This window comes from Pygocentrus nattereri, chromosome 9 (genome assembly GCF_015220715.1).
Source record: "Pygocentrus nattereri isolate fPygNat1 chromosome 9, fPygNat1.pri, whole genome shotgun sequence".
Lineage (NCBI taxonomy): Eukaryota > Metazoa > Chordata > Actinopteri > Characiformes > Serrasalmidae > Pygocentrus > Pygocentrus nattereri.
This window is the reverse complement of record NC_051219.1, coordinates 20,975,997-20,998,646: the sequence shown is the minus strand read 5'-3', so window position 1 is coordinate 20,998,646 and position 22,650 is coordinate 20,975,997. Positions and strand designations below refer to the sequence as shown.

The following is a 22,650-nucleotide window of genomic DNA, read 5'->3' as shown; positions in this document are numbered from 1 at the left end:
ATTTCTTTGCTATTTTACATTAAGAAACATTCTTAATTATTTTTTCAGAGGACCTGACGGAGAAGCGGCTTAGAAAATCCTATATTTATATCTGAATGACACTTTTTATACTCAGTCATGTTAATGATCTGTTGTCGACTTACCTAATTTGTTTGGAGATGTTCCACCATGCTTTTAATTCAAGTATTACACAACTTTACCAGTCTTTGTTACCTCTGTCCCAAATTTATTGAAATACACTATATTGCCAAAAGTATTCGCTCATGCATATGAACTTGAGTGACATACCATTCGTAATCCATAGGGTTTAAAATGATGTCGTTCCACCCTTTGCAGCTAAAACAGCTTCCACTCTTCTGGTGAGGCTTTCCACAAGGTTTAGGAGTGTGTTTATGGGAATTCTTGACCATTCTTGCAAAAGCACATTCGTGAGGTCAGACACTGTCCTCATGTTGGATGAGAAGGCCTGGCTCACAGTCTCCACTCTAATTCATCCCGAAGGTGTTCTATTGGGTTGGAGGTCAGGACTCTGTGCAGCCCACACCAAACTCGCTCATCCATGTCTTTACGGACCTTGCTTTGTGTACTGGTGCGTAGTCATGTTGGAACAGGAAGGGGCCATTCCCAAACTGTTCCCACAAAGTTGGGAGCATGAAATTGTCCAAAATCTCTTGGTGCTGAAGCATTAAGAGTTCCTTTCACTGGAACAAAGAGACCGAGCTCAACTCCTGAAAAACAATCCCAACACCAATCAAATTCAAAATGGGCATATTAAAAAAAAAAAAAAAATCATAAACTTGTCACTTTCAACATTTGATATGTTGTCTTTGTACTTTTTGCAATTAAATATGGGTTTTAAATTATATGCACATTATTGCATTGTTTTTATTTATATATTGCAGTTTTTGGAAAAGATTGCACAAAATAAAATAGAAAACAAAATAAGCCATAAAAAGGGGTGGAATGATATGCGTGTTTTTTTATTGTGTTGTTGTTGGACGGGCTCAACTGTTGTGTTATAACCCACCCCAGACAAGTGCTTGTAGAAAAAAGCCTTTGGTGCCTTACACTCTTGATAAAAAAAGTAACCTACAAAAAAAAATTTGATAGGAAAGGAGTACACACATATTTCAGTAAACAAATGGCATGAGTTTATTGAAGATTTTGTAGAAATATTAGGTGATGAAATTCAGTCAGATCAGATGTGCCTTCTTATACACTTCTCAAGCTTTACGCTTTGTAAACCTGAAAGAAAAATCTAAACCTAAGCCTACTTAATTAATACATACATACCATGATTGTTGTCGCAGATGCGCTTACTAGTATTTATATACACTGTTTACAATTGCCATGTTCTGTACAAAATATAAAGCTTTATAATGAGCTTTATGAAGAAAAAAAGATCTATAAATAACAAAAATGTTTTGAGATCCCAATGGGATACTTATAATTTTTCGCAAACATACAAACGTAGCATACATCAACAACAATTAAACACCATCAAATCTGCATGTTAGCTACAACATTTCACCTAGCCATGTTATCTATTACTGGTATTAAATATTTGTAAATAAAGAAATTAAAAAAAAAAAAAAAAACTGTATTCATAACTCTTGTTTAGAGTGACAACCAAGCAACCTGTTTTGGCTTCATATCCAAGAATATATTAGAACTTTGAGGTTTTAAATAGTTTCTTAAAATGCAATTGTGCTTATATTTCAAATTAACACTGTAACAAGGGAAAGCATTTGCGCCCTCCCTGTTCTTTTAGATACACTTTATATTTGACTACCTTGGTACAAACCATCCTGGATCTTCCTCTGTAACAGGTTGGCCTCAGCATCAACATCTTATGAGCTTCAGTATTTGGCTTCAAATTTACACTGTAACGTCCCCATAGCTGGACAAACAAGATAATTTGTGTTATTAAAAATGTCTCCAAAGCTTGCGGGATTCAGGATGGCTTACCGGGCTAGACTTTATTAATGCCAAATCAGGTTGCTAAATAGTCTTATTTAAACAAAAGGACACTTTGCATACACAAATTTATCAGACTAAAGAACATGGAAACAGCATATTTTTTCATATAAATATGAACAACTTGGAAAGGGGAAGACTGCTTAAGTTTTGTGTTAGCCAACATTTTTTTCAATAAAAGAATGAAAAAAAGTATTAAATGCTAACTATCATTTGCGTTCCTCTCACAACTTGTAACGTGGCCATATCTAACAGGATCCTTTATATTTAGGCACAGGTCATTGTGAGTGTTGCTATTTAGTTCCTATTTAGTCCACACATGCATTTCTGAAGCTATCAGCAAGTATTTTGAGAAATTTGAGGTATTTGTGTGAAGTGAGGCACTGCTACCAAACACTGTTGTGACTGCTTTCTGAAAGACAAAAGATAATTTTATGCGCAGTCAAATACATACAAGAAGCACAAAACATAGCACACTTTTTAAGGAAGTTTCAAATCAGTTCATGGCAGTTTACTGGATCTCATGTGTCTCAGGCAATGAAGAGAGAGATCTCAGTACCATGGCTACTGGAGTACATTACTACAATGTGTGCTAACAGTACACATATACTTGATGTTAGTTTGAGAATTTATGGATGCATCTTTTTTCTCTTTTTTTGTGAAAATTCTATTTACAAATGGCCATCTAAGTTTCTTTAGTAAAAAACACTTTAGAAAATTACCTTTAAAAAATTGACTTTCATGTTTACTGTTAGAGGGCTACAAGTCAGGATAACAAGACTTTAATATAGTACATGAGCAACATCTAAGCATGCATGGGTGTGTCAGCAAACTAAAACAGTCGCTTTTTGCTTTTTCCTGCGTTTATTACATTTGCAAAATTTTTTGGTCTCTTTTTTTAATCAGTACACTTGCTGCTCAGTGCCTTAGTGAGAAATGGTATTTCTCCTAATGTTGTTATTAGCCAAGCACCCATCTGGGTCATAAGGTTTTGACATTATTCCACAGACCACCACAGTCTGAATAAAGATAACTTTGCTTTGACTGCTTTCTGCATTTGTTGTCAAAACACCCTTTGGCATTTTATGGTAAAATTCTAGAATCTTGTTCACAGAGCAGTTCTTGGGCACTTAAAATCCAAAGAGCAAAGCATCAGTTTACTGTCCTACGACTGCAGTCTTTACCTTATGCATATAACATGCATAATGCATATAACACTATGACAGTCTGGGTTACTCTTACTCAGATGATCAGATGGAATTACAAAATAAAAACCAAAGCACTGCTGGACACTCACAATGACAGTGAAAGTAAAGCCAACTCAAATAAGGAGAACACTCCTAAAACATGAACTCATACAACACTCATACAAAAAATTATTTAAAGGTCCACAATCTATGGACTTTATGAAATATTCACAGCACATATGAGAATAACATGTTATCCATACATGTTTAAATGCCCATTAATAAATGCTGCAGACATAACACTAGTGGTCAACATAAGTATTCATAAATCTCTCTCATTTACAACACCCACACCTATAACTACTGTTCAAAATTTTGAAAAATCACTTGTGATATTAACAATGTGTTATTTTATATATAATATACAATGAGGATACAGTTCTTGTACAGACTATTTACAATAATATTTCCATCTCCACTTTTGAAATATGGTGAATATTATTAATGTAATTAGTTTATTCTTGATACTATACACAGATTTTCGGTTATTTTAGAATCAACTACAGTTCTAGACATATGAAGTTCATTTGTGCCAAAAGTAAAAAAAAATTAAAAAATAATAATTCACAAGCAAAATATTAAGTCTCAAAATGTCCAAAATGTGTTTTAAATACAAATAATGCAAGTTAAATCAAACAACCTTCACGTTCACATTAATAATTCACATTAATTCTGTGAACTAACTTAAGATATTTTAGCAAATGAGTCCTCCTTATCACCTTGACTAGCCTATTTAGCCCTAGCAGACACTGCTAGGCTGGTTTGCGCTAGCGGCTGTGAACTTGATAGGTTGTGCAGTTTCATTCATTCATAATCAACTAACGTATAGCTTGTTCTTCAACGTCCATGGTGAGTTATATAATTTTACACAGGACCCATAAACTTGTATAATGGTACGTTCATAGCAGCACTCATTACTGCCTCTTCTGCCATGCTAGGGGCGGTTCATGTTCAGAAGACCTGTCACTTCAAATCAGCTGACCAATAGAGAGTGCAGTTGAACAACCTCTTCTATGACCTGCCCCTGCTAAAAACTTGTAAGAAGTTAGAAGCAAAAGAAAGATTTCAGCAGCAAAAGAGAGATTCCAGAAGCAAAAAAGATATTGGCAAATTCAGCAAATAGAAAACATTAAAGCAAAAACTAAAATTTATATCAGAATGAGTGAAAAAAGTTTGATTTTACTTTAATTATTTATATTTGCAACATTTTAATATTTCACATTTTGCTTGTAGGTTTTTTTTTTATTTTGAAAGCTGTAAAAATTCACAGAATAGGATATAACAATTTCATACATTTTTCTAGATTTATTATTGAAAATAGTGATTCCAAACTTTTGAACAGAAGTTCAAATGTGTCTGTGGAAGCATATAGTGTAAACATTTTATAAAGTCCTTAGGCAGTCCTTATGCACCGTAAACTGATGTGTTACCATATATTGGTATTCACCATACATTGGATACTCAAAATGGAATATCACATGTAAGGCTTGGCTTTCCATTTTTGCTATTTTTGATATACATAAAGCACCCTAGATTGTGGAACAAATAAGGTGCAATCATTTACCATTCAAGGCAGAATTGTTCCTTAATCCTTCTAGATTACCTTTGTTATCTCTGCTCATTATCCATTCTTAAAATACAAATCACCAACAAAAGGCTATATACTTCATTTAATCTATAAAACAAAGTGCATTTTCTCATTTGAAAACATCTTTATGCACCAACTGTTGTTTTTTTTCCTGTCATCTCTCCAAGTCTTAGGAAAAAGTATTTATAGGAATGCAATGTACCATGACATTACAGACTATATGTCCAAAATTTTGCAGACATCCTTCCTAATTGGTTAATGCTTTAAGATGTACCCACTGCTGACACAGGCATTGAATTGTGCGCACACAGCTTGTATAGTCTTGTACAGTCTATTGAAGGGGTGTCTAATCTTATCTGCAAAGAGCTTGTGTGGTTGCAGTTTTTTTTTCCAACAAAGCAGGAGTACAGCTGATCAGTTATTTGAAGACTGAGCAATTGATTAAACAAGTGAAATCAGGCAATTCTCTGCTTGTTTGGACTGAAAACCTGAGCCACACCGGCTATTGGCAGATAAGACTGCATGCCACAAGTCTACTATCAACATGCCCCATGTCCAGGATGCCCCACATTGGGCTGTGAAGCGGTGCCAACAGCGCATTCTGGGGTCCACTTCTTATTACTGAAAATAAGTACCTGACCTAAATAATGCTCTTGAGGCTGAATGTGTTCAAATTCTCACAGCAATGTCCCAACATCCAGTTTAGATCCTTCCTAGAAGAGTAAAGGCAGTTTCTGCAGCCAAGGAATAGGGAATACTCCCTGTTAATACCTTAAATTTTGGTAGAAACATAGGATGAGCAGGTGTCTACAAATGTTTGGACTTATAGTGCATCATTCTATGAGGTAATAGATATACTATGATAAGCTTCACATCTTTCTGGAAGTCAGTTTATGGAATACTGTATCATGTATGGTTTATCTGTTAAGGCTGTACTCCAAGCACCATTGCTTGAATTACATTTTGCATACATGTAAATTGTCTGTAATTCTGTGGGTGCACCTTCATACTGTACTAAAACAGGTAGTTGTGACATGTATAATCATCCATTTGAATGATAAAAGTTCTATATTTACCTGTTCAAAATAAATACGTAAAGAGAACTGATAGTCATGAGAAAGAGACAGACATTGGCTGCAGAAAGTCATTTCTTCGGTTCCTTGAGCAGATGTGGAAAAAACAAACATCTGATCAAGTCTGATGATTTCTATAAATTTCAGTTGCAGTGATTGCCATGCACTTGCAGATTAGATCAGCAGAGGAACGAATAGATCAATGTTGCAAACACATTAGTTTCCCATAGTATATTTTTGATTTTCTTTTTTAAGTTAGAATACAGAAACAAAAGAGAAAGATTTGGTCATCTGGTCATAGTTGAGCCTGCATATCCTTTCCAGTTTTTTGTAGAGCCTGCATAACCGTTACAGGGGGAAACAATCTTTACCAAATGCACCAGAAAGTGTTTTAACAGACTTAGCCATTGAGTCCAGATCTTTTTGGCATTCATAGCGTTGCTTGGAAACTGGGGTCCAATGAAATGTTCCTTTCTGGTGACTCAATGTAGTTGGCAGATTCCTGCAGTTTCAGCAGCATAGCCATCTGAATGAGTGGTAGATAGCACATAAATTTTTCTGTAAGCTATTGTTAAATTAGGTAGCATCTTAACATGTTGCAACACTGGGAACTGGAACATGTCTTACACTAAATGATTTCTCTGGTGCTTTGCAGAAAATGAAGCATGGAGCAGCATTAAAAGGGCCTTATCATATCAAGATGGCTGATCTCAAAACCCTTTAAAATTACTGTCTATACTTTTTCTAGCCTTTACTTAAATACTCAACATACTGATGATTCACTCAATGATTTTTCATCATTATTTGAGGCAAACTCATTATAAACATTATGAAAAATGACTTGGACAGCTTAAAACATCAACTGTTCTGTGTATAGTACTTTTTATAGACCTGCTGTGAAGCCTTACCAGTGGGTCTGACTCCATGGCCAGTAGCTGTGTGTCCTTTCCAGGCCTGTCACTGTTGGACTGTGTTGGGACAGTGTTGGGGCCAGCAATGGGGGGAGGGAGGTGCAAGAGCTTAGCTTGGTCCTGCTGGGCTGAGGGCCAAGGCAGAGTGTCTCGTACCCACTCCACTGGGTCCTCCCATACTGCCTTCTGACAATGAACCTGCAGCAGATAACAAAACGTTAATGACCCAAATTGCTCAGTAAGTCACAGACAATCAAACAATAAAATACCAAGTATAGAGCTCTGCCTCAACCTCTCTGTCTCTCTCTCTCTCTCACACACACACACACATTCTGAGCCTGTGAGGACCTGGGGACTATTCCAGCGGTCACTGGGCGGAAGGCAGGAAACCGGAGCATCCTGAGGAAACCCAGGCAGGCACAGGGACAACATGCAAACTGCACACAGAAAAGACCCTGGTCGCCTGGCCAGTATGCAGATCTGTGTATTACAGATTCGCTCTATGTTGTGGTACACAGTACATCAGCAGACAGATTTTAAAATTGGGAGACTTTTTATAATTTGTTGTAAATGTGTATTGAAATGTGTTATGTTAAACATATTTATGTTCTTCTCAGATATGTTAATTTAGCAAATAACAATAACTGTGCATTAAAATGTACAGATGTATTTTCTCTATAGAACATATGTTAACTTCTCTTAGCAAATCAACAAAACTTTATTTGGCCAGGGTGCCCAAACTTTTGCATAAAACTGTGAAAATCATAGAATTTTGTATCTCCCCCCTTTTGCTCCACAAATTGTGCAAAAGCTTCTGATGAGTACAGCAAATCCACCTGACATTTCTTTATTTTACATTTTTCTAAATTTTACATTCTGTTGTTTATTTAAAGGTTTAAAAGAAAGAAAATCCAGATTTTCAATGTAAGTTTTATGGAAATAATCAAGCCTTAAAATACTATTATAATAATATTAATTACATAAATCATAATTCATTTGCGGACTTCAGCAGTTAGGGTACTATCTTCCTGCTCACAACTGATTTGGCGTGGCCTGGTATCCTATAATCCACAGCCACAGGTCTGCAGCCTGGTGTTTTTGAGACTCTGCCTTAGTGGTCCTTTCAGCATAGAGCCAGTCATTTTCTTTATCAAAACCTTATCAATGTAGCATGAACAATTTTCCCCTACCTTCATCCCATCCTTTGCTCCTTCTTGCAGATAGGGAATGATTGACTGGTTCCACAGATCAATGAACCAGGAACGAAACTCTGCTAATGTCACTGGGCATGACAGGAAAAAACATGGACCTGCAAAGACAACAGTGAGTCATCTAACAAGAACTACTAACAGCGCCGTCAAATGTCAGAAAAAAATTCCTTTAGGACGGTACCAATAAGGAAGTCAGATGTGCTGTGTTTCTCCAAAAATGTGTGCAGGTGGTACCAAAGCTTGGGGACCCAGTCCAGCACCTTCAGCAGCTCTCCATGGTGCACTGTGCTCTCATCCTCTGCCTCAATCAGCTTCCTGTGCAGGTAACGCAACAGGAAGCCATTGGCAGGCTCCACATTGTTGGAGAAGGTAACCATCCTGATTAAAAATACAGGAAAATGAAAAATAAATAACCATGACATGAATAACATGCTTGTAATGAAAGCATCTTTGATCAAAGGTTTAGATCATTTGTTGATAGGTGCCATGCTGTTGACATAAGAAGCAATCCTGGAGGAACAATAAATCCTGTAACATACTAGCCAATAAGTGTCTGACCACACCTGAAACTGAGGTGCAGGCCATGATTTGATGACATCTTCACAGGTTGATTGGTTGTTCCAATTATGTATGGGCTGTGATAAGTGTGAAAACATAATTATTCATCTAAGTGAACACATTTTAAAACAGTTTATTTTTGCAGTCCATCAAAATTTAATTTAGTTCAAGCATTTCTCACCATTTGTGATATTTGCACGTCAGTGCACTGTTGACCAGCTCACTAATAGATGCTGCATCACTGACATCATCTAAAACAATGACCAATGGGATGTCTTCTGCACTGCAGTCATGGTCAATCTGATTGGCTAGATTTGACAAGTACAGCTGGAGCTCCTGAAATGGTAGAAAATTGAGGTGAACATTCTGACAAAACTGGCAACTGCCACTTAATTGAACAAACAAACAAAAGAAAAGTTTAAATATGTAGATATGTATTGTTTTTGGAGTGATATGTTATATAATATGTTTCAGTGACTTTAATGATGTTTTACTGTAACATAATACACAATGTTTTTTCCTATATGCCTATATAGTATTTTTTTCCAAGAAGTCATTTTTCTGACAATGAAATGTAGCCCAAGACTGCACATTAAATTAACAGCCTATTTTTCAAAATATTTTTGCATAATTTAACCAAGTCATTCAAAGAGGTTTTATGTGAAATCTTACCAAAACAATTTCATTACAGTGGTATTGATAGGAACTAGGAGTTGGGATGTCTATAATACAAATTTAGTCACTTCCTTCTTTGTACAATGACCAGTTGCTATCCAAAACAACCTACATGAGTTTTCATGTGATGTTAATAGTGAACCTGAAGGAAAAAAGATCTTGCCTTATAACACACTGTATGTACCAATTTGCCATGCATGTATTTACAAAAAAAAACTTTAAGACAAAACTTTATCTCAGAACTACTATAAAACAATGCATCAGGCATTAGGTAATGTACCTGTAACCATTCTGTGTTACAGCTTTTTGTGATACAGTGTTTAGAGTCATTAAATAGTTTTGAGATCTGCTTCCTGTCAACACTTCTGTGAATAATTCTGATTTGGCAGGTTTGTGTAGGATGGTCCATGCAAAATCAAACCACCCTAAATGACTTTGTTTAAATCTTATTGACTTAATTATTCAGAAATAAAATCTGAATTTCTCTTTTAATATGCGTCACAAAACCTGATCCATAATGTGCATTCACATTTAAGATTTAAATCAATAGTTTCATCAAAAATGCTAACAAGTAAACAATATTAAGCACCAGTTACCATCTAGTTTTCATAATAGCATCTTTCTTTTCATTCTTTATTAGCAACATTAGCACAGTTGAAGTTTTTCTTTAAATCAGAATGACTACATAGATGCTTACCTTGCAGGTCTGCTGGTGCATGTTGAAGGTAACAACATGTCCAGGGGCTCCCTCATGGGCAGTCTTCTCTAGCAAGTAATCAGCCAGATGAGAAGTGAGGTGGGTTTTTCCTGTGCCACTGGGACCTGACAGAATCAGTCGTCTGTGCTTCAGCAACAGACTAATATAGTGTTGCATCATTGGCTTGGGAATAAGTGTCTCAAAGACAAGACTGTCGACACATTTTTCCTTAAAACCTAAGAGAGGGTAAAAAAAGAAAGGTAGAGGTAAGGGGAGGAGAGAGCATAAAATTAATTTGTTACAAACAATGGGGAGGATCAAAAATGAAAAAATAAGGTAGAAGGCTAGAATTCAAAAAGGAAAGAATTACAAAAAGAGAGAAAAAAAAAATCCTAAAGTTGACCGTAAGAAGGAAACCCTTTCGTGTCAATTAATAAATAGTGATATGGGAAAATGTGACACAAAAGAAATAAAATCAATGATTATTTGTATCAATGAATTAGTAACACAGAAATATTCTACAAAAATGATAAGATTTTTCAGTTTGAATCTAATTCCAGACGTGTATCTTCATAAGCTCATATGCAATCATGATCATCAGCACCAGTATTAATAAATCTTAATTACATTTGTTTACATTTATGGCATTTGCCAGACATTCTATCCAGAGTGACTTAAAATTTTACATTTTTTACACAGGTAGGCAAAGGTAGTGTTAGGAGTCTTGCCCAAGGACTCTTATTGGTACAGTGCAGGGGGCTTTGTCTGGCATAGGTTTGTACCCCATTCTACAGCGTAGAAGGCAGGTGTTACCCACTAGCACAGAACTGCACACTAAAATTATACACTATACCACAGTGGTTGGTATAGTATATAGTTTTAGTGTGCAATTCTGTGCTTGCATATGAAAAAGTGTTCTGTGACCAGACATATTTTGTCACCAATGAGCCTATGTGTGTGTATGCATGTGTGTATGCCAGCCTGGGTTGTGCATGTTTCTGTTCAACTTGAACAAGCGGGAGCCAGTGGAAAAAGAGGAATCAAACAATGAGAGACAATGAAGATACCTTTAAGGGTCACAGTAATATGTCCAGGCCCTTTATTCAAAAAGTAAGAGGGCAAACTATCTGGACTTTCGTCGCCAAGTTCCCGCCTGACTTGGTTTATACTGTAGCTGTGTATGGAGTCGACAGACAGTCCCATGCTAGTACTGGGGTCCACCTGGGAAATGTAGTCCTAAAAGAGACAAGTAAACTAAAATTACAGGTACTACACATACACAATATTAAAAACAATCAAGAATCAAATGTATTTGAGTCCATTTGATTTGAGTCTAGTTTAACTATTTCATGCTTAGCATAGCATAACCCACCTGGAAAGTTGTGGTAATGACTGTGTCCAGTGTAGCCCAATCAGTATTTGAGTCTATCCTTCCCGAACCAATATAGAAATCCTGTTTCACCCGCTAAATCAATAGACACATAGGTTAGCAACCCAATATACAGATTTTAAAAATACATGTCTATTTATATCGCAATACCTCTCTAGATAACGGTTGGTCAGCCATGCCAACCACCACACGCAGCCGAACTTCACCCCTTGGCGAAGATAAACTCATTACCTCCATGGGTACATTGTCTAGAGAAAGAAAAATAAATAAATAAATAAACAATCTGTCTCAACTGCATAATTAACCTAAACTAGTGAAGTTAAGTGCCATCTTGCATTTTAGTGTAAATGAGTCGCAATTGCTGCTTGTCAAATGTTAAAGTGAATCTAAATTATAAGTAGTTAGAGCGAATCTGGGAAGGATGTGGTTACATGTTAGTTTTACCGTCTGTCATAACTAAAGTTAATGTAATTAGTTAAGTTAATTAGTCGAATGACAACAAAATGTTAAAGACATTCGCCAAAGTTGAACACATTCTGTCAATTATTACAGCTAAATAATGGCAATGGTTAGCTGGCTTGAACTTACTCGGCTCAGAACACTCATTAAGGCTAAGACTAAAAGACCTAGCCAGGTTTGTGGCAGTTGTGAGGTGGCCAGATCCAAGCATAGAAGCCAGCCCCGACGGCTGAGAGGTGGAGGAGGTGGGGAGAACGCAAGGGAGCACCAGTGACTGTGGAGCACTTCCTGTTTTCAGCTGGTCATTTTCTGCCTTCAGGTTTTCCACTGTTAACTGAAGGGAAGAAGTGTCATCTATCATTACAGGTCTCTAGAATAGCAACAACTCTAACACTGCTTAAAATGTAGCAAAAGGTATTGGGGCTGGTTTCATTTTTATAATGCAAACAATGCTTTACAATATTTGCACTACCAGTATCACATCATTTTTGGAATAAATGTTCGATTAAAAGGCAAACTCACTAACTGCGGTGGAAAAAGTACACAACATGAGATGCTGACAAACCTGCATGTTGTTCATGGCCTCTCTCAGCTGTTCCAGTTGATGGGCTGAGTTTAGCGCCTCTAGACGGATGTCTGTCAGCTTCATCTCTTTCTCCCAGAGCTCAGAGCGAAGTTCAGACACCACTTTTTCCTCACTTTCCTGTTCCTCATTCCCTTCATAGATCCTACAAAACAAGAGTGTCAGACTGTTTCTCCTTTGGTTACCCAGGTGAAACTGTTCATTATTGTCTCAGAGCACATTTTTTTAATATTTAAGAATTCAACAAAAATGAATAGTTGCTGCTTTGCAGTTAATTTTCAGATGCTTTTTTTAAAAAAATATACATCCACAGTCATACTTCTCTACATGAATAAAAACAACCAGCTTACAGTGGGTAAAGAGCTATCACTCACACAGAAGAAGAGTTTGCCTGGGTGGACTGAAGGGACATGGGCATAGTCTCATCTCCTTCATGGTTCAGTTTGGGAGAGCTGGGGGCAGAGGAGTCGGGAGTGGCGATTTCCTCAATGTCAGAGTACAGAGAGCCAGACTTTGTACCCTTCTTAATGCTAAATGCCTTTCCAAAGGAGCTCCGTAACTAGAAGGAGAGAGAGAAAGAGAGAATGAGTGTGTGAGAGTGAAAGAGTACAAGTACAAAATACATGGGAGGGCTGTGTTTGTTAACATCAATTCATGTATTTGTTACTGCTAGAGGAGACAAAAAGCAATAAAAATGCAGAGTAAGAAATGTAACCTATTGCTTATTCCCAGTTGTTGCTATTATTAGACAGAAATTACAACTGCTAGACAGAAAGCTAAACATTACTATTTCTGTGAGAACTCGTGTCTCATTTTACTTTCTGGTCACTTCTGCACTTCAGTGTTAGATTTGTGCTAGGAGGGTTCAGCTATGGAAAATGTTTTTAAGGTGACCTATTCATCAGTTATTTTGACAGAATATTCAGAATATTGTATTTTAAAATTAAATATAATTTACTTTAATGAAATGATTTCATAAAAGACTTATTCAAATAATAATTACCAAAAAAAACTTTCTTTTGCTTTACAGTTTACAGTTTACAAGATCTTGTAAAAATTTGACACTGTGCTGTCAACAATAGACAACAAAACAAATTTTTGCAACAACAAAAAAATTCACTGCTGTGCAATTAATCTTCACATGCAGGAATTGTAAAGGCACATGCTATGGCAGTATTACTGGTGCAATGGTTGATTATTCTCTCAGATCACTGAATTCTATTTATTAAGGCCTCCTAAGAGGAAAGAAGACAAAGAATATTGGTGGTGGAATGAGGAAGTCCAGGAGAGTATTCAGAAGAAGAAGGAAGCTAAGAAAAAGTGGGATAACCAGAGAGATGAAGGAAGTAGGCAGGAGTACTGTGAGGTTAGTCGCATAGCAAAAAGAATGGTGGCAAAGGCAAAGGCTCAGGCCTATGATGAGCTGTATGAGAGGCTGGACAGTAAAGAAGGAGTAAAGGACTTGTATCGTTTGGCTAAAAAGAGAGATAGAGCTGGAAAGGATGTACAGCAGGTTAGGCTGATAAAGGATAGAGAGGGAAATGTACTAGTGAGTGAACAGAGAGTGTTGAGTAGATGGAAGGAGTACTTTGAAGAACTAATGAATGAGGAAAACGAGAGAGAGAGGAGGACAATGGGGGGAGAGATAGTGGATCAGGAAGTGCAGTGAATTAGTAAGGTGGAAGTGAGGGCAGCTTTAAAAAGGATGAAGAATGGAGAGGCAGTTGGTCCAGATGACATACCTGTGGAGGTATGGAGATGTTTAGGAGAGAAGGCAGTGGACTTTTTAACCAGGTTGTTTAACAAAATCCTGGAGAGTGAGAGGATGCCTGATGAGTGGAGAAGCAGTGTACTGGTCCACATTTTAAGAACAAGGGTGATGTGCAGAGCTGCAGTAACTACAGAGGTATAAAGTTGATGAGCCACACCATGAAGGTATGGGAAAGAGTTGTTGAAGCAAGGCTAAGGCAAGAGGTTCAGATCAGTGAGCAGCAGTTTGGTTTCATGCCCAGAAAGAGTACCACAGATGCAATTTTTGCATTGAGAGTGTTGGTAGAGAAGTACAGAGAAGGTCAGAAGGCGCTACATTGTGTCTTTGTGGAGCTAGAGAAGGCATATGATAGGGTGCCAAGACAGGAACTGTGGTACTGAGGAAGTCAGGTGTAGCTGAAAAGTATGCTAGGGTGGTGCAGGACATGTATGAGGATAGTGAGACAGTGGTGATGTGTGCAGTTGGAGTGACAAATGGTTTCAAGGTGAACGTAGGGTTACATCAGGGATCAGCTTTGAGCCCTTTCTTATTTGCAATGGTGATGGACAGGTTGACAGATGAGGTCAGGCAGGAGGCTCCATGGACCATGATGTTTGCAGATGACATTGTAATCTGTGGTGAGAGTAGAGAGCAGGTGGAAGAGAATCTGGAGAGGTGGAGGTTTGCACTGGAGAGGAGAGGAATGAAGGTCAGTAGAGATAAGACGGAATACATGTGTGTGAATGAGAGGGAGGCAGGTAGAAAGGTGAAGATGCAAGGAGTAGAGGTCGTAAAGGTGGATGACTTCAAATATCTTGGGTCAACCATCCAGAGCAATGGAGAAAAGAGGTGAAGAAGAGGGTGCAGGCAGGATGGAGTGGGTGGAGACGGATGTCATAAGTAACTATAAAAGGTCAGCTGTTAAAATGAAACATACATATAGTGAATATCTACTAAAAATCTTTCTGTTTTAGTTGATCAAGCCTGCAATGTCTCTGGAGACATAGGGAGCATAAGCAAGTAGTCTGACACATTTTGCCGTTATCAGAATAAAACCTTGTATCTCCACTTTTTAAACTTTTCATTTTTTGACATAACTTGAAAATACCCATTACCCTTTACATTGTGTGAAAATTTCATGACGAATGGACTAAAATAAATGGCCCATAATTATGGGGGAAAAAAATCTGGTTCCATTTACTTAAATTAAAAGTACACACAAGACTAAGATCAAATTGCACAGTGCCAAACGGGGGTGTAGTGTAAAGCACAGTGCCACTGGACTGCCACTGGATGGAGGAGGAGATAATGCTATGGGGTTGTTTCTCAGGTGCTGGCCTAGGCCCCTTAGATCCAGTGAAGGGAAATCTTAATATTTCAGCAGACCAACCCCATCAAGCACCTTTGGGATGAACTAGAACAGAGACTGTGAACCAAACCCTCTCGTCCAACATCAGTGTCTGACCTCCCAAATGCTCTTCTGGATTAATGGGCAAAAGTTCCCAAAAGACACACTTCAACATCTTGTAGAAAGCTTCCTAGAGTGGAAGCTGTTAAAGCTGCCACGGTGAGACCAACTTCATATTATTGCCTAAAGACTGCTTTAGAATGGGAGGTCATAAAAGCTTCTGTGGGTGTGTAGGAGTCCCAGTACTTTTCTCCACATAGTGCATGTTTAAAAAACAAAATTGATAGGGCAAAACTATTTGCACACCACCAACATTTGTACTTTGTTGCAAAGCCACTATTGGCAATTCCAGCTTCGAGACATCTAAGGCAAGAAGGTAGATCGATTTTTGCAGCACTGTGGTTCGTGTGTTTTGGCCCATTCCTCTCAGCAAACCTTTATCTGTCCAAGGTCCCTTTATCTGTCCAAAGATCCCTCTGTTGGAGTCACAATTTAAAAAATGCATTTGCACAAAAAAATGTATTCTTTTAGTTTTGCAGCATTAAGACACAGAATGTAGATTGTAGATGTAGAGATTAATTTTATGTTTACCATATATATATATATATATATATATATATATATATATATATATATATATATATAAATAATTTTTTCCCATTTTCACCCCAATTTAGTACTTTCCAATTCCACCCGCTACTACTTAGGACTCCCCCGATCACGCGATACTACCAATGCTAGGAGGGCGAAGGCTAGCACAGGCTTCCTCCAGGACCTCTGAAACCAGCCACTACATCTTTTGTAGACAGCCAAATGCACTCGGAGGAAAATGCCGACCGCCAGATCTGTTACGTCAGCCTGCACTGACTAGTATCGCATTGAGTAATGGAGGGAGAAAGGGGGCCATCCTATTCACCCAGAGAGAGCGAGGCCAGTTGTGCTCTCTTGGATTCCTGGCTATGGATGGCTGCAGCATCACCAGGGATCGAACTCACGCTCTCCTAATGATGGAGCCAACGCTTAGACACAGTGGCACCACTCGGGAGTCACTATGTACATATATTTTAATAGTGTCTTAATAATTTTTCCCAATAAATTTTGTTAAATTTTTAAACATGTTTGTTTATGCTTGTAAATACATTGCATTTATAAATATGAACAAAACACAAAAGACATTTTGGGTCAACATTAGGTAGATATATGCACTGGAACTCTGTCTTGTTTCCCCTCACTATGTATTATTAACATTTGCACAAAATAAAGGTGCTGACAATGCACATTTGTGTTTACAGCAACAGGAAAAAAAAAAAAAAAAAAAAAAAAAAAATATATATATATATATATATATATATATATATATATATATATATATATATATATATATATTTTTTTTTTTTTTTTTTTTTTTTTTTTTTTTTATGATATTCACTGGAAATGTCTATGGTTGTCGTTAACCAAAATAAAAATCACAGCATGGAATGAAAATAATCACACTGGGCATCACAAATTTTAGTGCAGAAGACTCACCTCATAGACCTCAGATTTCACAAGATAATTCACATGACAAGGAAAATAAGAGAAGAGTTGGGGTCACAGTATAACACTGTAATCGATATAGTAACAAATTACCATTTCAATGGACAGGCACAGGGCCAAATAATACGTTGGGGTGCTTCTTGCACTCTTTTCTCTTACCCAGTTCTTTTTCTTTTTCTTTTTGGCATCCTCTTTCAGACTGCCCATACTTGAGTGGCTGGTAATACTGTTCAGACTAGCGATGCTTTCTGATGAGTTCTGTCTCTTAATTCGCAGCTCTAAGACAAAGAAAGTTATTTGACAAGTCACATTCCTGTTATTTCCCTAAGACATGAAAAGGTGTACACTATATTTCTGGTGTTAAAGGGGAAATGGTATAATGTAGTATTTCATTAGGTAAACCCTGAAAAAATATTTTTCTCACCTTTAGGGGTAACATCAGGGTTATTGAGTGCTACTTGAATAACAGCCTGTGCCTCAATGTTCCTGGCTTTCAAATTTTCTATAGTCTTCCTCAATTCCATTAGCTCAGAGTCCTGTAGGGACAGACACCATCATTTGAGCATCTTCTCATCAATTACAAATAAATGAAACAGTAAAATTACGTTGATTTGGCCAATATTAAACAGGAATTTGCTCAATGTCCCTAATAGATAGAGTAGAACTTTTGTAAAACATTTATTTGGAATTCTAGGAACTTTGTCACTTGTCTGAGGACTGTATGGTGAATCATACTTAACTGCTGGCCACCCAATCCAAGGGAGAACACCAATGTTGCTAAATTTCTTCCATTTGTAAACTGGCTGAACATGGTCTGACAAGTAGCACACCTTTTCCTTCAACAAGGTTTCTTCTGATCTCACAGTGTAACTGAGACTCACTACACCATATTACTCTTGAACAGAATTACTATTGCGAAGAACAAGTAACAAAAACTTTTTAACCTTTTTACCATATTTATCCTTTTAATGTGGAGTTCAAACTTCATCATGCAATTGTACGTATAAGTGAGACCTTAAAAATGCAGAAAATTTTGTATTTTTCACTTGGGCTTGACCACCACTGGTGTGGACTTGGACAAACTGGGATCTCATTAATAAATGGCATCTACCCACAGAATCGGGTCTGGAATGTACTCACCAAGAACCACTAAACCATTTCCTTGTGTCCAGTCATTCCTTTTGCTTAGTGTTGTTCAGTTTAATGTCTGTTGATCATTTAAAAACTTGCTCAGTTTCCTTGAGTGGCACGGTTTCAGTTGATGTATTTTAATCATGAGTAGCATAAAAAGAGTCAGTAAAGAAAATAACACAAATGTGAATTGGCTGGCTCTGAGTAGCCGCATTAGGTGTGTGCTTTCTAGCAAACGTTTTGATAGGCTAAGTTCATCAGATTTCAATGTCAACTTTAACGACACTGAAGAGTCAGCTGTCCCATTTGTTCTGCATCGTTTCCTTGATTCCCTCGTATACTACAAGGGTAGGAAAAGAGCTGTAGGGAGGGAGAGGTAGGGCAGGAGGAGTAGCAAAAGTTTCTGGACACAGCCACGGTTCAACTAATCTGATTTTTTAGGGCGCCATTTCCTGTTTTTTTGTGCGCATGCACACTTTCACTTCGGAATCCACTCAGAGTTTTCTAAAAGTGTCTCATGGTCTTTTTACTGCAGTGCTTTAGTGGCTGTTCTAAACTTATAAACTGCATTGGGTCATGGCCTTTGAGTGGTAGAGACTTTGCCATCTTATGGAATCCCTTTTGCTTAGCCTTGTTACTGACAAAGTGGTTAGAAAGTTATGTGGGATATTATGATTCTGCTTGTTAACAGTAGTGTAGTTTGATTGTCTACCTTTTGTTCAGCACTGACTGAGAGGGACTGCAAGCGTGTGGTCATCAGGGTGAGACTCTGTTCAAACGCTGCCACCAAGTTAGCCTGTAAATGAAAAGTGCAATATCTAATATCATATTAAGCAATTTAAATGTTTGTGTCTCTGCAACATTACAGAAACTATAATTTGAAAATTAGGGGTGTTCAACTGGGTTACTTCCAGGTCACAGCTCTGCGGCGTTCTGCCTTCAGACACACCTGATTCATCTTATCAAGCTAATTAACTCTTCATTAGTTTTACTCTGGGTGTTAGGAAAAGGAAAAAGGAAAACGCTAATCCCAGCAGAGATGTGGCTTTAAAAGAACCTAGTTTGACTCACCAACCTGAAGTTTAGATTAAGTGCTGCAGCATACTGTATACCAGATGAAGAAGGTTTCAGTAAAATACCTGCTATATGATGTGCTTTAAAGCCTCCAAAATTTCAGGGCAAATCATCAATGCATAGCAAATATAGTAAAAATTCTTTAAAATGCTATTTATAGTCCTTCCAAGAGATTACACTTAGTCGAAGCATAAAATGAGCCAGCTTTTTTCATTTTAGGCAGTAGTACATACAAGGTGTATACAGTACACTGAACAAATGCACATACATTAGCAGATAGCTGAGAAGTCAGGCTGGCCACTTTCTCCTGGGAGGACTCCAGCTCTCTTCTCAGCTTACGAATTTGCTGTGGATAAAAACAAAACTGACGTGTTAGTCCCAAATTCTAGACATGCCTCAGCGGCTCAGTTACAGTGGCCCAAACTATTGCAGAGCTTATTTTATATGGAGGCCAAACTCACATGTGTAAAATAATAACTAACTATCTAGAGACATGACTCATAACATTCCTGGATAGCAGTATAAATTCCTAAAATACAAACTGAATTCCAAAAAAGTTGGGACAACAGGAAAAACGTGAATAATAAAAAGAATGCAGTGACTTGTAAATCTTTAACATGTATTCAACTGAAAACTACAATTACGAGATAAGTAATGTTTCAGCTAATTAACTTCACAGTTTTGTGTGTCTACATATATAAAACATAAATATATGCATGTTTATATATGTGTGTATATGTACAGGGGTTGGACAATGAAACTGAAACACCGCGTTTTAGACCACAATAATTTATTAGTATGGTGTAGTGCCTCCTTTTGCGGCCAATACAGCATCAATTCGTCTTGGGAATGACATATACAAGTCCTGCACAGTGGCCAGAGGGATTTTAAGCCATTCTTCTTGCAGGATAGTGGCCAGGCCACTATGTGATGCTGGTGGAGGAAAACATTTCCTGACTTGCTCCTTCCAAACACCCCAAAGTGGCTCAATAATATTTAGATCTGGTGACTGTGCAGGCCATGGGAGATGTTCAACTTCACTTTCATGTTCATCAAACCAATCTTTCACCAGTCTTGCTATGTGTATTGGTGCATTGTCATCCTGATACACGGCACTGCCTTCAGGATACAATATTTGAACCATTGGATGCACATGGTCCTCCAGAATGGTTCGGTAGTCCTTGGCAGTGGCGCGCCCATCTAGCACAAGTATTGGGCCAAGGGAATGCCATGATATGGCAGCCCAAACCATCACTGATCCACCCCCATACTTCACTCTGGGCATGCAAGAGTCTGGGTGGTACACTTCTTTAGGGCTTCTCAACACCGAAACTCGGATGTGGGGAAAACAGTAAAGGTGGACTCGGAGAACAATACATATTTCACATTGTCCACAACCCAAGATTTGCGCCATTGAAACCGACATTTGGCATTGGCACGAGTGACCAAAGGTTTGACTATAGCAGCCCGGCCGTGTGTCTTGACCCTGTGGAGCTCCTGACAGACAGTTTTGGTGGAAACAGGAGAGTTGAGGTGCACATTTAATTCTGCCATGATTTGGGCAGCTGTGGTTTTATGTTTTTTAGATACAATCCCGGTTAGCACCCAAACATCCCTTTCAGACAGCTTCCTCTTGCGTCCACAGTTAATCCTGTTGGATGTGCGTCCTTCTTGGTGGTATGCTGACATTACCCTGGATACCGTGGCTCTTAATACATCACAAAGACTTGCTGTCTTGGTCACAGATGCGCCAGCAAGACGTGCGCCAACAATTTGTCCTCTTTTGAACTCTGGTATGTCACCCATAATGTTGTGTGCATTGCAATATTTTGAGCAAAACTGTGCTCTTACCCTGCTAATTGAACCTTAACACTCTGCTCTTAGTGGTGCAATGTGCAGTTAATGAAAATTGGCCACCAGGCTGGTCCAATTTAGCCATGAAACCTCCCAAACTAAAATGACAGGTGTTTCAGTTTCATTGTCCAACCCCTGTATATACACATACACTAAATTTGATGACTGCAACATGCTCCAAAAAAGTTGTGACAGGGGCATGTTTACCACCTTTCCTTTTGAACAACATTCAATAATTTTTTGATTTTCACTTTTTCAGTCTATGTCAGTATGCAGTACATTTTTATGTCTTTATGTACAATACATAAAGACATAAAAAAAAATCTGGGAAAAAAAATGCATGCATGCATTCATTATTATGTACAAAGTTTCATAGCTATCCTCCCTTTGCACCTCATTGTTGCAGTACACATGTATTATGGAAGGTCAGCTACATTTCAGATTAGGAACAGGTTGAAAGTCTGAGGAGAGAAATGGTGTGTACTAACTGAGACACTAATCCAGACACTAATAGTACGGCAGTGGCCCAGAAACAAACAGATCACTATAGTTTTCAATTCTATTGATTAATGGCTACACTAATGTTTCTCAGACCACTTCTCAGGAGCATCAGACACTTTATCTACCTAATGCATACCTAATACAGGTGTACCACGAACTTGAATAGAACAGAAATTTTGATTGTCTGGTTTTGGTAACTCAGATTTAGACATTACTCATCTTAGATGGACATGATTAGAATGCTGCAGTTTGTAGCCTGTTTGACTGAATATTTATGAAAACTGCCACAGCAATGACAATGCATCAAAAATAGACAAAGAATATAGAAAAGGAAAAGACAGAAACACTCACCTCCCCCTGCATCCTTTCTTCAGCCTGAGAGCATGCAAACAAGAATGAAAGAGCAAGACAATAAGCTGCTGGGCTGGTCTATTTCAACTTGCTTCCTTTCTCTCAGTTATCATACTAACTGTACTATTATCAACATTCCTGGAGAGGCCACATTAGCTACATAGGTTAGAAATACTTTGTGGATGTTAAGCTGGATTAATCATTGGATGAAAACATGAAAGCAGCACTTCATCAGTAGGCAGCTAGAGATGCAGAGAAACACATATGGCACAACACCAATTGTTGAGGGGGCATGGGAGTTTGCCTACCCAGTCTATAAGTGTTTTGTGGACTTACTACACCGGGGATTACTACTCCGGGCCATTCAATCTCCACTCCTGGAGTGAGAGCTGTGTTCATATACTCAACTTTAAGTCAGACTCTTTCAGTGTTAGCCTTGGACTCTGCCAGGGTCGTGCCTAGTCTCCACTCCTGTTCATATTTGTGGACAGGGAGTCAAGGCGTAGCTGAGGTCAGGAGGGCATTACGTATGGAGGCCAGGAGGGTGGCGTCTATGCTATTTGCACAATGTTGTTCTTTTGGCTGGATCACATGGATGCGCCATGCGGTAGCCGTAATGCGGTCACTGTACCAGACTGTAGTGGTGAAGAGTTTACCACCTATGGTCATGAGTTAT

The 22,650-nt window shown here is 38.0% G+C and overlaps 1 protein-coding gene across 7 annotated transcripts in view; it reads right to left on the bottom strand.

The window, feature by feature from the left end:
• Positions 1-669: 669 nt before the first annotated feature.
• nav1a (neuron navigator 1a) overlaps positions 670-22,650 on the bottom strand; it is an 85,325-nt gene continuing 63,344 nt past the window's right edge. For 4 of the 7 annotated variants that reach the window (XM_037541432.1, XM_037541434.1, XM_037541435.1 and 1 more), the window contains 19 exons: positions 21,975-21,998; positions 19,537-19,614; positions 18,907-18,990; positions 17,488-17,599; positions 17,223-17,341; positions 17,055-17,063; positions 12,744-12,928; positions 12,352-12,514; positions 11,916-12,120; positions 11,478-11,575; positions 11,310-11,402; positions 11,005-11,173; positions 9,938-10,173; positions 8,747-8,901; positions 8,571-8,642; positions 8,189-8,385; positions 7,987-8,105; positions 6,794-6,994; positions 1,129-6,411 (listed from right to left, as the gene is read on the bottom strand). In XM_037541432.1, coding sequence (XP_037397329.1) covers positions 6,316-6,411; positions 6,794-6,994; positions 7,987-8,105; positions 8,189-8,385; positions 8,571-8,642; positions 8,747-8,901; positions 9,938-10,173; positions 11,005-11,173; positions 11,310-11,402; positions 11,478-11,575; positions 11,916-12,120; positions 12,352-12,514; positions 12,744-12,928; positions 17,055-17,063; positions 17,223-17,341; positions 17,488-17,599; positions 18,907-18,990; positions 19,537-19,614; positions 21,975-21,998 — 2,415 coding nt within the window. In that variant the 3' untranslated portion in view covers positions 1,129-6,315. Of the gene's footprint in view, positions 729-1,128; positions 6,412-6,793; positions 6,995-7,986; positions 8,106-8,188; positions 8,386-8,570; positions 8,643-8,746; positions 8,902-9,937; positions 10,174-11,004; positions 11,174-11,309; positions 11,403-11,477; positions 11,576-11,915; positions 12,121-12,351; positions 12,515-12,743; positions 12,929-17,054; positions 17,064-17,222; positions 17,342-17,487; positions 17,600-18,906; positions 18,991-19,536; positions 19,615-21,974; positions 21,999-22,650 lie in introns of those variants that run through there. The other 3 variants (XM_017694182.2, XM_017694186.2, XM_037541433.1) reach the window with 2 other exon arrangements.